Genomic DNA, 17,679 nt, shown 5'->3' with positions numbered 1-17,679 from the left:
AAAAAAACATGGACCTGTGGTCCGACGAATTTTTTTTTCTATAGAAAAAAACATGGACCTGTGGTCCGACGAATTTTTTTCTATAGAAAAAAACATGGACCTGTGGTCCGACGAATTTTTTTCTATAGAAAAAAACATGGACCTGTGGTCCGACGAATTTTTTTCTATAGAAAAAAACTTGGACCTGCGGTCTGGCGAATTTTTTTCTATAGAAAAAAACTTGGACCTGCGGTCTGGCGAATTTTTTTCTCTAGGAAAAAACATGGACCTGCGGTCTGGCGAATTTTTTTCTATAGAAAAAAACTTGGGCCTGCGGTCTGGCGAATTTTTTTCTATAGAAAAAACATGGACCTGTGGTACGACGAATTTTTTTCTCTAGGAAAAACTTGGACCTGCGGTCTGTCGAATGGACCTGGGGTCCGACGAATTTTTTTCGACCTGGGATCCGACGAATTTTTTCTATAGAAAAAACATGAACCTGTGGTCCGACGAATTTTTTTCTATAGAAAAAACTTGGATCTGCGGTCAAATTTTTTTTCTATAGAAAAAAACATGGACCGAATTTTTGTCTATAGAAAAAACTTGGACCTGCGGTCTGGCGACTTTTTTTCTATAGGAAAAAATTCAGACTTGAGGTCCTGCCGATTTTTATAGACAAAAATTCTGAGAACTTTTCCCTCTGCATATTTTCTTTAAATGGATAATGTCACGTTGGGCGCCATTTGGTATTCGATTTTTAATACCAATTTTTGTTGTTGTTCTCCTTTCAGGATTTAAGCCTCTTCGATCCCTCACCCTTTCAGACGTCCCACAGTGCCCATCATGCCGAACAGAGTTCATCGGAAAATATCTATTCGTTGCTGATTAATGACAGCGACAGCCACAGTGATAGACACACACCAACAAATCTTTATGCTCAGCAGCTGCAACAACAACAATCACCGGAAACGGAAATGTCAGTATTACCGATTTCCTATTTTAATAATAACAACAGCAACAACCACACCAATACCAATACCCACCGCAATAGCCTACCCGGCTGCAACAGTAACAACAACAATCATTACAATGAAAAATGGCGCCCAAATTATTTCAAAACCCACAGCATGGCCATACCCTTGCCGACCCACTTGGAATATGACTCCGCCGAACCCAGTCCAACTCAGGCCTTTGGACCGAAAATTGATAATTTGGAAAATTTACCCGGTACTGCAATGCATCGTTCGCTGGGTCTACATCTGTCGGCACCACCCACACCCGAACCTGAGGAACAAAAAACACCCATTACCAATGGAGGCAGTGACTCCAAAACTCCAAGGCAGGACGATTTGGAGAAGTCCGTAATCAAAACGAACACTCCCACCCCCAACACGATAATGGACGATCCGTTTGCCTACAAACAATTGGTACCCTATGAAAAGTCCCTAACCAACAACAACAACACCAATAACTCCAAACAATCCTCCATGGAATCGAGTTTGAATGGTAGCTTCTTCAACAACAGCCGCAAGGAAAGTAAACGTAACTCCATGGAAGAGACTCAATCCCGACGTGTCAGCAAACAGGATCGTGAAGGTTTAGATTCCGAATCGCTAATGTTTCGTGATGGTCGTCGTAAAATCGATATGGTCTTAGCATGGGAAGAGGAGGATTTAGGCGTCATGACCGAAGCAGAATCACGTAAACGGGATCATCGTAAAAACTTTATGGAAAATCTAATTAAAGAAGGTCTCGAAGTCGAACTGGAGGATAAGACGCAATCGTTTAATGAATGTACCTATTTTTTGAAAATACATTTACCCTGGCGTTTGGAGACCCGCCTGGCGGAGGTTATGAATTTGAAGTTGCCCGTCAAGAGATTCATAACGATTTCGGTTAAGTCACCATGGGTAAGTGGAATAGGGCAGAATCGAAAATATTGAAAGTTCTATTTAGAAAAGACCTGCAAAAAGCTTTCGGTGTTTGGAGGACATTCAGAAGATTTTTTAGGAAGACCTTTAAACGTGATTCTATATTGTGAAACTATTAAAGGTCTCCTCACCTCGGAGAGCGTGCACGGCTTATGCCAGTATATGCGCAACCTCCACCTTTGCCTGCCGATTTCTTCTTCCAACCTGAACCATTGGCAATTATCTTCATTAGCTTCTCGGTTATATGATTTCCAATGCACATTTGCCAATCTTTCCTATAAACGGCTCCGCAACCCGACCACAAGACCAGTTTTTTCTATGAAGTCCTTTCCAGAAGTCCATTTTCTCCAGAAGTCCTTTTTCATTCTCTTGATCAGCTTCCATTATTATTATTTTATTTCCTCTTTCTTGTCAGGACGAAGAGAACATTGTATCCCGCAACATAATCTATTGGAAAGATGTCTGGCAAAAACTTACGCAACGAATTCAGCTGGATAAAAGTGTGCTGGAGGGAGAGACGACCTTCAAGGCTGCCACAGCTAATGGGAATCCCGAAGAACAGTAAGTCAAACACACACACACACATGAAAATTATCCTCCAAAATTAACAATCCTCCTTCCTTACAGATTCATAGTGAAAGATCGTGCCACCTCGTTCACCAGCGCCCAACGTTCCCTGATGGTTATGCAGGTTCTGCTGCGCACTCCCTTCGATGACAGTGATCGTTGCGGAATACGTCGTTTGCTCAATGATAAAACCTATTTAGCTTGTTTCCCCCTGCACGAAGGACGTTATGATCGTCCGCATTCGAGTGGCGTCTCCTTGGATCGTCGAATACTCTATCAAACCTGGGCCCATCCCTCACAATGGTATAAAAAACAACCATTGTGTTTGGTGCGGAAATATTTTGGCGACAAAATTGCCCTGTACTTTTGTTGGCTAGGTTTCTATACGGAAATGTTGGTATATCCATCGATTGTGGGTACCCTATGTTTTATTTATGGTTTGGCAACGCTAGAGTCGGAAGATAATACACCGAGTAAGGAGATTTGCAATGATTTGGGACCGGGTAATATTACACTCTGTCCGCTATGTGATAAGGCTTGTAGCTATCAGAGGTTGTCTCAGTCATGTTTGTTTTCGAGGATTACCTATTTGTTCGATAATCCGTCAACGGTATTCTTTGCGATTTTCATGTCATTTTGGGGTGAGTATGTAGAAGACATTGATTGGCAACACCTGATTGGTAACCCAAAACTTTTAGCTACAACTTTTCTGGAGTTATGGAAACGAAAACAGTCGGTAATTGTTTGGGAATGGGATTTGAATAGCGTTGAATCCGACGAGGAAAATCGCCCTGAATTTGAAACGAATGCCACGAATTTTCGTATAAATCCGGTGACCAGAGAAAAAGAACCATATATGTCAACATGGAGTCGAACGATACGTTTTGTTATTACTGGGAGTGCGGTATTCTTTATGGTGAGTTGGCAACTCAGAAATTGGTCCTTCTTTGATTTACCAACCCCATCACTTTTTGCAGATTGTCATAGTTTTGTCAGCCGTTTTGGGCACCATTATCTACCGCATATCCATGGTGACTGTGATCTATGGCGGTGGGGGATTTTTCGTGAATGAACATGCCAAATTATTTACCACAATAACGGCGGCCCTCATTAACTTGGTGGTCATTATGATATTGACAAGGGTAGGGATTTTATATAGAATTTTTTATAGATTATTTACAAAAAAAATCTCCTTTCAGATCTACCACCGACTGGCCATACGTCTGACGAACCTGGAAAATCCCCGCACCCACACGGAATACGAAGATTCGTATACGTTCAAGATATTCTTTTTTGAGTTTATGAACTTTTATTCGTCGCTGATTTACATCGCGTTCTTTAAGGGCAGGTTTTTTGATTATCCAGGAGATGATCAGGCCCGCCGCAGTGATTTCTTTCGTTTGAAAAATGATATATGCGATCCGGCAGGATGTCTTTCGGAATTATGTATTCAGTTGGCAATTATTATGGTTGGCAAACAATGCTGGAATAATTTTATGGAATATCTATTTCCGAAATTCTATAATTGGTGGCGTCAACGCAAGCATAAACAGGCCACCAAGGATGAGAGTCATTTGCACATGGCCTGGGAACAGGATTATCATATGCAGGATCCGGGAAGGTTGGCGCTGTTCGATGAATATTTGGAAATGAGTAAGTGGCGCCCAATTAGAAAAAAATTCTAAAGCTTGAAAAAAATTTTTTAAAAAATCCACGCCTAGGCTGGGACCTTAAAAAATCAACGCCTAGGCTGGAACCTTAAAAATCCACGCCTAGGCTGGGACGTTAAAAAATCCTCGCCTAGGCTGGAACCTTAAAAATCCACGCCTAGGCTGGGACGTTAAAAAATCCTCGCCTAGGCTGGGACCTTAAAAAATCCACGCCTAGGCTGTGTCCTTAAAACTAATCTTAAAAAATCCTCGCCTAGGCTGGGACCTTTAAAAAGCTCACGCCTAGGCTGGGACCTTAGAAATTATTTTAAAAAAATCCACCATAGCTCTTATAAAATGTTTAAAAAATTCACACCGAAAAAAATTTTTTAAAAAATCCACGCCTAGGCTGGGACCTTAAAAAATCAACGCCTAGGCTGGAACCTTAAAAATCCACGCCTAGGCTGGGACGTTAAAAAATCCTCGCCTAGGCTGGGACCTTAAAAAATCCACGCCTAGGCTGTGTCCTTAAAACTAATCTTAAAAAATCCTCGCCTAGGCTGGGACCTTTAAAAAGCTCACGCCTAGGCTGGGACCTTAGAAATTATTTTAAAAAAATCCACCCATAGCTCTTATAAAATGTTTAAAAAATTCACACCGAACGCTTTTAATCTACCCTCAAATAAAATCGTTCCATTTGGCTTGAAAACCTATCCTCATCGAAAAACGTTCCACTTCAATTCCATCATTTCTCTCTCATATGATAACCTAACGGCAACTAAAAACTAAAATTTAAATAACTTTATTTTCCCTCTCATTTGAAAACCTATCCGCACTGAAAAACGTTCCATTTAAAAATCCATAAAAATGTCCCCCTTCTTTGCAGTTCTCCAATATGGCTTCGTAACCCTATTTGTGGCAGCCTTCCCCTTGGCTCCCCTTTTCGCTTTGCTCAATAATGTTGCCGAGATACGTTTGGATGCCTATAAAATGGTAACTCAGGCCAGACGACCGCTAGCCGAACGTGTTGAAGATATTGGTGCATGGTATGGCATATTGCGGATTATAACCTATACGGCGGTGGTTTCAAATGCCTTTGTCATTGCCTATACCAGTGATTTTATACCACGTATGGTCTATAAATTCGTCTACTCCGAATCGAATACCCTAGTGGGTTATATCGAACATTCACTGTCGGTGTTCAATACATCGGATTATAAGGAGGAATGGGGTGCCAAAACGGAAAAAGATCCGGATACATGTTATTATAGAGGTTATAGGTAAGCAAATGGAGGGAGGGATTTGATTTTTATTTTTAGTAAAAAAATAAAAATAAATTTATTTCTTATATATAGAAATGGTCCTGAAGATTACGAACCCTATGGTTTAAGTCCCCACTATTGGCATGTTTTTGCAGCCCGCTTGGCATTTGTGGTGGTGTTTGAGGTAAGGTTATATTTTTCAATCTCCCTCCAAAGAAACTTTCTCATTTATTTATATTTCCTGCAGCACGTGGTCTTCGTCATCACAGGCGTTATGCAGTTCATTATACCCGATATCCCAGCCGAAGTTAAGACCCAAATGCAGCGAGAACAACTGCTGGCCAAGGAGGCGAAATATCAACACGGCATGAAGCGAGCCCAAGTGGATAGCCAAGATCTGATGAGTGTATTTCGTGATGCTGGCAGTCGTCACAGTAATGCCAGCCTACAATTTCCCACCACGGAAAGTGGAGGAGTCGGCGGCGGAGGTGGTGGTCCATTTGCATCACGTCGCAGTTGGGCTCGTCGTTTTTCCCGGCTCAGTGATGGCCTCGATGCTCATGTAGAGGTGGCCTCCCGACCACGACGCTCCATGGAATCGACAGTGTGGGAAGTTTCCTGACATGAAGAGGAATCCGAATCACAGAATGATATTCTATATGCCAAAAGTAAACATTAGAGATTATGTTTTCTATAATTTCTTCAATAACAAAAAAATGGGAACCAATTTTCAATCTCTCTTTATATAATTTTAATTTATGTGGTTGTATATGATTTGAATTAAAAAAAAAATAATTACATTATTCAATATTGTATTTTTATGTAAATAAATGTTCATTGAATTTCCTTTAGAAAAAAAGTAAAAAAGTTTCCCTTAGAACATATTTAAAAATCACGTTGCCAATCACATTTTACTAACCCAAAGTGCCAAGGCCTTACCATAGACGTTGTTTATTACTCTTTTTTAATTTTTCATAATTTCTTGAAAGAAAAACAAGACAAAATGAAGCTAAAAAGCTAACATCTGAGAATGCAATATTTGAAGATTTGCTACTGAGATTAATAGTCTAATTTAACTTAAGAACCATGGCACAATAAATAACATGAATTCGATGTGCAATGTTGCCAACCATGTGAAATATCATATGGAAAAAATTGACAGATGGTCGAGGCAAAAACAAAACAAAATCATGTTAAGAATTAAGCCTTGCCAGCCGATGCCCCACGAATCTGTAATGACAGTGGAGAAAAAACGTCAATTCTGCGTTAAGTCCAAGCCATTTTATAAGGGAACAAAAGCACGGTTATCTATTGGCCGGAAGGTATAAACAACTTTTATTAAAACACAACCGGGTATACACAACATTTTTTTTATTCTTAGAGGGCGGTATACAGGCTACACATCCTCATGCTGAAGCTGTATTTCTACTTGATATTTATAGCAACTATTAATAGGTCCAAAAACAGAAAAAAACAAGATCTTTCACGACAATTTTTAACAAAAACAATAGATTTCCTTTATTCTTTTCGTATTTATGTATTGCCATTAGTTATGCTACACACTACTTACGTCACCGTTACGTATACGTTGCCAACTAACCAGCTGTTGGCAAAGGCAGTGCTATCAATGCAAAGTGAATACCACTCAGCCGTCATGCATTTTATTTTTCCTTTTGGCAGATAGCATTTCATTGATATTTTCTTTTCATAGTAGGGAGGATTAGTCACCTCCCACAGACAATAATTCATTAATATTCTTAAAAATCTATATAAATATTAAAATTTAAAGTATTTTTTCAATTAATTTATAAACAAATTAAATAAAAATGGTAAGTTTAAGTGAAATTTTCCGAAAACAAACAACAGCTGTAAACAAATGAAAGATGTTCGTTCTTTTTTGCCCATATATGGAAAGAATACCACTGTTGAGCAATAAACAACAACAACGATGGCTATAAAAAGAACTAAAAATAAATAAACAAAAAGCAATGTGCTGCACCTATTACTACAATATTTATGTATTCCTCACTGGTCATATTATATTTTCTAGGAACCCAATTACGATGAAGATACTGAATGGAATGATGTCTTGCGTGCCAAAGGCATTATACCCCAAAAACCCAAGGAGGCCGAAATTACGGAGGACCAAATTCAAGCCATGATCGATGAAACCATAAAAAAACGTACCGACCTTGCTGATGGTCGTAAAAATGTAGAAGACATGAACCTGGATGAATTAGATGAACTGGAGGATTCTGAAGATGAAGAGGTCCTCGAACGGTATCGTCAACAACGTATTGCCGAAATGAGAGCATTCGCCGAGAAAGCTAAATTTGGTACAGTACGTGAGATAGCTGGCTGTGATTATGTCGATGAAGTTACCAAGGCTGGTGAGGGTATATGGGTGGTATTGCATCTCTATGCCAATGGTGTACCACTGTGTTCTCTCATCCATCATCATATGCAAGCATTGGCTGCACGTTATCCTCAAACGAAATTCCTGCGTTCTGTTGCCACCACATGTATACCAAATTTCCCCGAAAAGAATTGCCCCACCGTGTTTGTTTACTTTGAGGGCCAGCTGAGAAAACAATATGTTGGCCCCTTGGAATTGAGAGGTGACAAACTGACACAAGATGAATTGGAATATATGTTGGGACAAGCTGGTGCAGTGCCCACGGAAATTAAGGAAGATCCCAAACCACGTATTAAGGATAAAATGTTTGCCGATTTGGAAAATCACATTGATTTCGATTAGGAAACAACAAGTATTTGTTTTTTTATTTAAATGTCTTGAGTCACATACACAAAAAAATGCAATAGAATAATTTTCAAAAAAAGAAATATTTTTTATAATTAAAAGAAAATAATAAGAAAACTAAATAAATTATTTTTTTTAATATTTGTTCAATACGGATTGGACCGCAGGCGTGGATTTTTTTAAAAAAAATTTAAAACTTCCACCATTTTAAAATATTTAAATATTTTCTGAGTTGTTTTTAATTCCCCCACCAAATTTGCTTACTTATGTTTACCTTGTGCATTACTCTTGTTCGTCGAGGCCTTAAATTTAACACGAAATATATTCGGATCCAGTAGATTGTGAGGATGTTCGGGTCCCGGATTTATCACTCTACTACGTCTTGTTTCATTTTCTTCCAACAGATGGGGTGCCAACAGTAAAAATAATTGTTCTGTCCATGATGGCAGGCCACACGAGGCAAAACATAACTCCCAATATGGTAAACCCAAATGGGCAATAGCCATGCGAAGATATTCACTAAAACTATCTGCCAAAAATACCCATTTTAAATTGGCCAATTCCAAAAGATATATTTTCGGTGCATTGCTACCCGAAGAATCGTAGAGCAAGCACACCTTGGCCACTTCATTGATGGTATTTAATTCAAAGATTTTAGTTTTTGCACCAATTTGCGGCAGAGGATTACCCCAATGATCGGTGGTGGATGAGGATGATGCTGACGCGGTTGTTGTTTGATTATAACTACTTAAGGTATTGGAAAAATTACCATGCTGGTTCGTATTATCCGCATTGTTGGCAAACACCGGCTCCACATTTTCCCTTAGCAGGGTAATCTCCAATAAATGGCGAAAATGTATATAGCCCACTTTACGTATGTCGTTGGCTATGAAAAAAATAAAACAAAATTTAATTTAAAATTTTAAAAATTATTAATTTACTTACGTGCATATTGATAACTCCATTGCAGTATAAACCCATCTGTGGACAAATAAAACTTCTTCATATCTTCCGGCAAATAGACTCCGTGCCTTTGTTCCCATGTAACAAGCTGGGACTTCTCACAGGGTTGACGCTTTTCCACACTGACATTGCAGACGCGAGGGACATCGGCTGACAAGAATTAATTTTTGAGATATTTTTCTATATATTTTTATAGATTTTAACTTACCCAGTGTGTTATTTAAACCCAGTAGGAGATTTTCAAAGAAGGCATCCTCAGGTGTTAGCTTTTTGGTCATAATTTTCTAGTTTTTCTTTCAAGGAACTAGGAAAAGAAAGGACTAACCAAAATCAACAACGTCTATATGGTAACGGCTTGACACCTTGGGCTAGTTAATTGTGATTGGCAACGCAGTGTAGCAAACAAGTGACACCAAAACAAAAAGCGCTTCTTGCAATAATTGACACCGAAATAAAAAGCGCTCCAAACGATGAACTTCATTTGGTGACAACTACCAAAATACGGAATAATTGCAAATTTTTAAGAAGGTATCCTCAGAAGTTAACTGTTTGATCATTTCTTTTACCTTTTTTTGAGGAATTGTGAAAAATTAAATAATAAAAATCCACTACGTCTATGGCGGCGGCAAGTAAATTGCGATTGGCAACTCGGCCTACTATGACAAATAACACACAAATAAAAGACGAACCTTTTACCGCCAAAATATTGCAATTTAATATCTTTCGATTTTTTTCTTTGTACTTTTTGAAGTCCATGGTTTAGAAGAATAAGCCGACGACGACACAATCCTCAAAAAAAGGAAATAGGACGCTGCATTAATAAAAACCGCAGCACTTATGCAAAATGGCTTGAACGAGCCAGGTATAACATTGGACCAACGCGTAAAACCAGTCCTGAGATTTGACGATGTAGATGTCGTTATTCCTAGTAGACTGGTGCCGTAGTAACCCTCCTCTGGACGGTCTGCCCTTCTATACAGACGGATCCATGATGGAAGGAGGTACAGGGGCAGGCGTCTACGGTGAAAGGCTATGACTTGAGTTAACCCACCGAGCTGGATTACAACTGTAGTATTTTCCAAGCTGAAATCTTCGCGATTTGGAAGACAGCGGAATTGATAAAAAGTCTGGATGCAGAGGTCGTTGAACCGGTGACTATATTCGTGGATAGTCAAGCGGCTCTTAAAGCCATCAAATCAAATATCAAATCTGAGGCCTTCTTCAAGTGTAGAATAGCTTTGGAAGAACTTACAGCTATCGGCTATGTTGGCAACCAAGACACCGTGACATCTTGGGTAATGAAAGAGCTAGACGAGGAAATAAGAGTAATGACAGGAATCATTACTGGTCATTGCAATATCAGGGCCTTTACTAGTAAATGGGATCTTGATTTAATTGATTACTGTACACTCTGCGTTGAGATAATTGAGAATCTTCTGGGTCACAGTCCAGAACTGGCTTACAGGCGGCACAGACTAGTGGGTGCTTATTTTCCACCGAGTCTTAGATTCTTCTCAACAACTAAACTTGTTCTAATCTACATCATGATTAGAAACCTAAAGTGGTTGGGAAAGTGCAACCTTGATACGTAATATATCTTCTGTCTGATCTCTATAGCCATCGACATTATTCCGTTTCAGAGTTTTGGTCTTTGAAAACATATCTAAAAAAGAAATAATCACCTTCAGAAGGTCTTCCATCTTTTTTGAAGATCTTTGGTAGGTCCTCTGTGTATATAGTAGACCTTCATAAGGTGTTCTGTCTTTTACGTGTTCTATTTATGAAAATCCTTTGAGGCCCTTTTTTCCAGCCACCCCTTTAATGAAAATCCTTTTTCTTTTTAACAATTTGTAATTTTACATAAATATGCATTTTTAATTTAGTGTTTTTTTTATTAATATTTTTTTGCTTTGTAAAGTTTTTCAATTCGTTTTCGATTTTGTGGTTTTTGTTTGTTTGTTGTTTGCTTGTAATTGTAATTTTACAGAACAAAAATGAGTAGTAAGCAGAAAAAAATTAATTAATTAAAATGACTTAATAACTAAAGATAAAGGCTTGTTTTATGTTTACCCCCTGGTTTTGCAAGAACATTTTTTTTCTCTAGAATAACAAAGCATAAGAAAATAATGCTTGATTTCGTATACAAAAGAAAGAAAAAATGGTGGAAACTATATAAGAAATAAAAACTAAGGTTATTCCTTTACAAAACTAGGCGATTTAAAAATGGATGCCAGGAGCTTGAAGATTCAAAAGGATACATTTTGAAATTTTGTTTTGGAATTTCAGTTATTTCTTTTTCAATAAAATTTCGATAATTTGAAAGAAATCTACTTTTTTATAGGAATTTTGTGTTGTTTTGAAAAGGAATATTAAACCTATTTTTTATAATTTGCATACAATATTGTTGTTGTTTCCAGAAAAATATATTAAATATCATTTTATAGTATAGAGTGTGTAGGGCTGTAGTAGAGTAAATTATAGGTTATTTGCATGTGTTTTGTTTTTTCTGTTTGTTTTGTTTCTTTGCAGAGGTAAGAGCAAGGTGTTTTTTATGTGGCTTATTTTTTGTTGTAATTACTATAACTTAACTCGTCGCTGGGAATTTATTACAAGGCTGAATAATTGATGTTTTACGCGCAGGCACAGTCTCGGGTGTTGGTATGGCTTCACCGGTTGTATTTTTATTGGCAAACACCTGTTTGATGCCGCCACCTTTTTGTTTGGCCATTTGATAATCACCGGAATCGAAATATTTTTGCTAAAAAAAATTATAAATTTTAAATAAAAATTTAAAAAAGGAATATATCATTCACTTACCCCCTTCTGTAACCGCTTTTGCAAGAAAGCAGTATGGCCGCCAGGGCCTCTCAATCCCACAGGGTATTTTGATTTTAATTTCTCCTCTTCGATTTTTTCCAATTCACGGGCATTTGACTAGGAAAAAAAAACAACAACAACAAAAATTATATAATTACAAATACAAATTTGAAAGGAGTTTGAAATTCTCACCTGTGGTTCTTCGGGACCATCTTGTGGTGTTGTTGCTTGGCTACTGGTTTCTTCGGTTGAACTCATCTTTAGCTTCGAAAATCCTAAGGGATTCCTTTTTTTAATGAAAACAATAAGACGACAGTGAACCCGAGGGGCTGAAAATAAAAAGGAAAATTTAAAGGAAATTAGAAAAAAAAAACGTTAGAAAGGAGTCAAGGAATCAGAGAACGATGAGCTACAGCTTCCTAGAAATATAAAAAAATTATTGAAGGCCTATATTCAATACATATAGAAACTCTTCTGCATATATTGGAGACCTTCAGGGGGTTTTCTGTCTATTTAGAAGACCTTCAGACGGTCTTCTGTCTATATTGAAGACCTTCAGAAGGTCTTCTGTCTATATTGAAGACCTCTGCATATATAGAAGACCTTCAGAAGATGTTCTGTATATATTGAAGGCCTTCAGAAGGTTTTCTGTCTATATTGTAGACCTTCAGAATGTCCTGTGCCTAGAGAGAAGACCTTCAGAAGAAGTTCGGTCTGTATAGAAGACCTTCAGAACATGTTCGGTCTGTATAGAAGACCTTCAGAAGGTGTTCTGCCTTTAAGGAAGACCTTCGAAAGGTATTATTTTTATAGAGCAGACCTTCAGAAGGTATTAGGTCTATATAGATCTTCAGAAGGTCTTCTGTCTATATAGAAGACCTACAATAGGGTAGGACTTTATACGTGATCTATTTTAAACATGAACACTTTTAAATTGAACACTTTTGAATAGACCTTAAAAAACCCACGCTTCTAATATACTTTGAAAAATATAATCTTCAAAATTCAGGCTTTCCTCCAATTATTTTCAAGTTCCTTTTCTACGAATACTTTTTTACACTCGTCCTTTTCTGCTGTTTGCACTCCCCATGCCCACTGTAATGAGTACAATTTCACAAGGAAGTCAGTCATGACATTAATTGAATGCTTCAATGACAATTAATAATTTGTCAAAAAGACTCCATCCATATCTTTGCTGTTGTTGTTCCTTGCAAACGTCATAGAAAATCATGCTTCATAAATTAACATCAATCGTATTTATTTATTTCTGTTTTTTGTTTATTTATTAATAATTTTTTATTAGTTAATTGCTAATTAAAATTATAAATATAGCCTCACCAGACAACAAACAAAGCTCACATCAAAGCAATGTCATATTTCGCACACACACACACACACACATCTCTCGCTCTCTTCTCTCAACACTCAAATGCTAATAGGAAATAACATTTAGTTGGCAACACTTATCATATTAAATATTGACAGTTATAAGCGTGGTTTTATATTTGCCGGGATCGGGATCGGTGTTGAGAGTTTCTCTCTCTCTCAGTGGTAAATTGTGAATTGTGTTGGAAAACATTACCACAGGTAGAAACAAAAAAGTACGAAAATGTACCTTAAATTCTACTTCAAATGATAATAAATTATAATTATCGAGAAATATTGGCCAATATTTATACCAGTTATTTGCATAAATAACATATGTTATAATTTAAGCGTAAATGTATTCAAGAATAATAAAAAATCGAATTTTTGTTTTGGTATTTGTCAATTCGTACCTTTTGTTAACAAAAAGTACGCTTGTTACAAAATTAAAAATAGCGCAACTCTAATTACTCTCTCTCGAGAGAGAAACTCTCAACACCGATCCCGATCCCGACAAATATAAAACCACGCTAATTATTAGGGAACAAGAGAAAGAGAGAGAGAGGAAGACGGAGGGAGGAAGAGAGAACGCGAATTAATTTGCAATGGCTTGTCTCGCCGCCACCGCCGTATAATGTAAACAAATGCCAAACCATATATGAAACAAATAAATGAATAAAAAAAAACGAAACAAGACAAGACAGAACAAAACTAAAAAGAGAACTATCAAGAAGCAAGCACACAGTATTCTTGTAGGCAGCAAGCAAAACAATAATAATAATAAAAAACAAACACTTTTTTCTTTTCAATGAATCATTTACAAAACAATACGCATATATATATTTTTGCACATTACATATTATAGATATGACACTTAAAAAAATGTTTTGCACTATTTGCAAGTTTTTTTATACTGCTGTTGTTGTTGGTTTGCATCAAAATGGCGGAGTAGGAAAACCACTAGAAAAAACTGCAATGCAAAGCAAATAAAAAGAAAACACACACAAAAAGAGGAAAAAATGAGCAAGGGCAACCACTTCTAGAAGAGGTTAGTCGTCAAATGGATGCAGTTTCTCGAACTATTAATAAAATACTTAACAAGGAATTTTTTAAAATTAAAAACATAAACAATAAAATTCACTATTATTTACTTCTTTAAAGCTCTCCCCATTTAATTTACTATTTATTTCACTTTAATTATCGACTTACCTAGCTGCTTGCCAGAAAATAATCCGAAGAGCAAAAAAATTAATGCTGCTGCTTAAGCAATTGTTTTACAATTGCCCCACTAAAACAATTTCACGACACGCAAATACTTGAAATGGTTATTTGTTATTCTTTTTAAATAATTTTAAATATTTTCAACGTAATTGATTCTGGTTTCTAGTATTTTTTGAGTGAAGTAATTTCTGTTTTTTCTTCAATTGCTTTGCAAATTATTACAAATTTTCTCGGTATATTTTTCAGGGATAAGTAAATCGACTTTCGACTAATCGATTAATCGAAATTTTTGCATTGAAAAGTCTAAAAGTCGATTTTTGCTCTCGACTTGCAAAGAACTTTTGGTTCGCGTTGCCAACGACTTTTGTTTAACAGGCAAGAGGTTAGTACGCCGTTATGAAGGTAGCACAAGTAACGGCGTTGGCTATGAAATGAGTGTGTGGCCACACTTCTAGCTAAAGTTTAATAGAAATTCTAAAATATTCATGTTTTTATTAAATTTCCTAATTACCAATTGTTTTATTTGTTTTGGTTGTTAATTTTAGAATGTGATTGGGTTAGATTAAGTCATATTTTCCCAGAATATTTTTAAATGTAAAAAATTTTCTTTATAGGCGGAAAAATTCAGAAGGTTATTTTAGATTTTTTGTGAAAAAATTACCTTGGGAGAAGAGAAATATTCTTTAAAAATCCATATTTCTAATAAACCTTGAAAACATATATTTTTTTAAATCCTCGCGTTTAATAGACCTTGGAACAATATTATTTAAAACTTCATAATTCCTATAAAGACCTTGAAAATGTAATCTTTAAAAATCCACTCTTCTAATAGACCCTTAAAAGATATTCTTTAAAAATCCTCATTTCTAATTGAACTTGAAAACCTATTCCTTAAAAATCCAAGCTTCAAATAGACCTTGAACAGGTATTCTTTAAAAATTTTCGCTTCTAATAGACTATGAAAAGTTATTGATCTTTAAAAATTCTTGTTTCTAATTGACCCTGAATAGGAATTTTTTAAAAATCCACACTTCTAACAGACCTTGAAAAAATATGCTTTAAAAATTCTAATAGACCTTGAAAAGGTATTCTTTTAATAACCCACGCTTCTAATATACCTTGAAAAGTTATTCTTTAAAAAAGGACATATTTAATACAGTGTTGGTGGTACTTGTCATCCTAAAAGCCTTTGTTAGCCCCCAACCATGGTATAATCCGGCCACACGTACCGGAATAAGAAGTATATCTCCAGGGCTGTTTCCCACATTAAATGCTGAGATTATAAGCCTTGAAACCCGTGGGACATACAGTTCCGATCACTAACTACTCCAACTACGCAAGTACGACTGGTATAGTCCGGCCAGCCGTTCGCGGACTTTCAGAATAAGAAGTCAGAATCACGTAGAGTGAAACTGGTAACTTTTATCTCCAGAGCTGTTTAACATCTATTTTTAGGAACTTTATACCCTTCAGATCTCTATGTGAAAGGTAGAACACCTATCTCGTAAATTTGATAGCCTTTTTCCAGAGAGGAGCATGAAAATATCTACCACGTATTCTTTGGCCAAAGTGTTCATCTCATGAAATGCTAACAAAATAAAAGATTCGGAATGTACAGGTCGAATTTCCACCACTAAATACCCCAAAAATTCTAGAAATTGCATTCGGCAACATCTTTAAATCGTCTGCAAAGGGCTATCAGCGATAAACTGGGAAGGGAACAAGGTTCTCAATGATATATTTTTGATCTGGGATTATGGTTTCAATTTCCACAACAACAACAAAAACAAAGTATACAAACATATATAAAATTGAGCCTCTATATCAAGTTGCCTATCGAGCAAGTCTAAATAGCTGCGGCTACTGCATCTGTATGCAGTAGCCGCAGCGCTGAACGAATGCAGATTGAATGCCGTCCTCGGAGCTCACCCCTCACCCATAGCAGCTGGCGGACGTCAGATGCCCAGACAAACCAGAGTAAATTGGGCCCAATTACGTTCAGGGTGGCGCAGTTGTCTAAATTCGTATTGGGCACGGATTGATGACCAGGTGCAGGATGTCTGCCCAAGCATATGGTACGGACCTTCATACCACACTGCACTTGTTCAATCGCCAATTCAAATCTACTCATCTTACTCCTGAAGATCTGTGGTTGCAGCTAGTGGAAGTAGCTGCATTTCTTAATTTGGAGACAGAATCAGATTGAATTTAAGCAGGAAAAATATGTTCATATAAAATGCTACAACGATCACGTTCATGCTCAGTGATAACAATGGCAACCGATGTAGATTTTTAGCGGGAAATTTTCGGTCCGATGGATTTTTGAGGCTCTGCAGCCAGATTGTTAAAACCATTTACTGCTACCTTTTCGACTTGCGAACTTTTGCAATAGGTGGTCGAGAAGATTTCAGAATCTATAGATCGAACGGCTGTGATGCCCCAGAATGTTTGTAGTGTTCGAAGGTCCATATTTTTTGGCCTAAAATAGATACAGCCACAACCATATCGGAAAGCTAAAAGTACATAATTTGGGGCTCTGGTTCGACTGGTTTTAAAAACATCTGGGTCCAGAAACCGGTTTTTTTGACTCTATCTCACAAATGGAGGTATAAATTTAAAAATTATATCCATTTTGTAATAATCGGTTCCGTATAACCAGGTATCTGTAACAGTACCCTGAAAAAATTTCAATAAAAAAAAATCTGATCGTTTTTACTAAACTAGAACTGTTCCCTAATATTTAGATGTAGTTCCAGTGGTTCATTTCCCAAAAACCATAACACCATCAGCTGTTTCCCACAGCTGATACAAATATCACAATTTTGCCTTACACACTCGTTCGTAAACAGAACGAAATTTTGGGCCATTCGTATCATCTGGAAGGAAATAGTTCTGGTCGTTCTTTTCATCGAAGTCAATAATTTTTGTGTGTGTGTGTGAGGACATGAAGGAGAGGAAAGAGATATAATATTTAGAATGATATTCATTTTGTAATAATCGGTTCCGTAAAAACAGGTACCCGTTCCCGCCAAGAAAAAATATATCCCCATCACCTATGGAAATAAATTAAAAAAAAAATAATAATCATCGTTTTTAATATTTACATATAGTTCCAGTGGTTCATTTCCCAAAGACCATAACTCAATCAGCTGTTCCTCACAGCT

General features: G+C 36.9%; 4 protein-coding genes across 4 annotated transcripts; 2 read left to right on the top strand and 2 right to left on the bottom strand.

Annotated features, from left to right (window-relative positions):
* The first annotated feature begins 696 nt into the window (after positions 1-696).
* On the top strand, positions 697-6,067 carry LOC133323117 (anoctamin-5). The gene is given in 11 exon segments (XM_061532071.1): positions 697-705; positions 771-955; positions 1,106-1,889; positions 2,326-2,471; positions 2,538-3,118; positions 3,176-3,393; positions 3,455-3,619; positions 3,677-4,130; positions 5,013-5,406; positions 5,482-5,572; positions 5,636-6,067. Coding segments are annotated over 11 exon segments (3,459 nt in total).
* A 511-nt stretch (positions 6,068-6,578) lies between these two features.
* Positions 6,579-8,159, top strand: LOC133323116 (viral IAP-associated factor homolog). The gene is made up of 2 exons (XM_061532070.1): positions 6,579-6,710; positions 7,439-8,159. Exons 1-2 carry the CDS (start codon positions 6,579-6,581, stop codon positions 8,144-8,146), a joined length of 840 nt encoding a protein of 279 aa, XP_061388054.1. The 3' UTR covers positions 8,147-8,159.
* Positions 8,160-8,409: 250 nt separating this feature from the next.
* On the bottom strand, positions 8,410-9,390 carry LOC133323114 (tubulin polyglutamylase complex subunit 2). The gene is made up of 3 exons (XM_061532069.1): positions 9,321-9,390; positions 9,095-9,262; positions 8,410-9,035 (listed from the first exon to the last, which is right to left on the bottom strand). Exons 1-3 carry the CDS (start codon positions 9,388-9,390, stop codon positions 8,410-8,412), a joined length of 864 nt encoding a protein of 287 aa, XP_061388053.1.
* Positions 9,391-11,673: 2,283 nt separating this feature from the next.
* LOC133323118 (alpha-endosulfine) lies at positions 11,674-12,198 on the bottom strand. Its single transcript, XM_061532072.1, has 3 exons — positions 12,122-12,198; positions 11,930-12,046; positions 11,674-11,870 (listed from the first exon to the last, which is right to left on the bottom strand). The coding sequence occupies exons 1-3, from the start codon at positions 12,185-12,187 to the stop codon at positions 11,697-11,699; spliced, it is 357 nt and encodes a 118-aa protein (XP_061388056.1). The 5' UTR covers positions 12,188-12,198; the 3' UTR covers positions 11,674-11,696.
* Positions 12,199-17,679: the final 5,481 nt, after the last annotated feature.

The sequence above is a fragment of the Musca vetustissima genome, unplaced genomic scaffold (genome assembly GCF_032173495.1).
Source record: "Musca vetustissima isolate MV318-11 ecotype Yass unplaced genomic scaffold, APGP_CSIRO_Mvet_v1 utg14666, whole genome shotgun sequence".
Lineage (NCBI taxonomy): Eukaryota > Metazoa > Arthropoda > Insecta > Diptera > Muscidae > Musca > Musca vetustissima.
The sequence above is the reverse complement of the archived record's forward strand: the minus strand, read 5'-3'. Positions and strand labels throughout refer to the sequence as shown.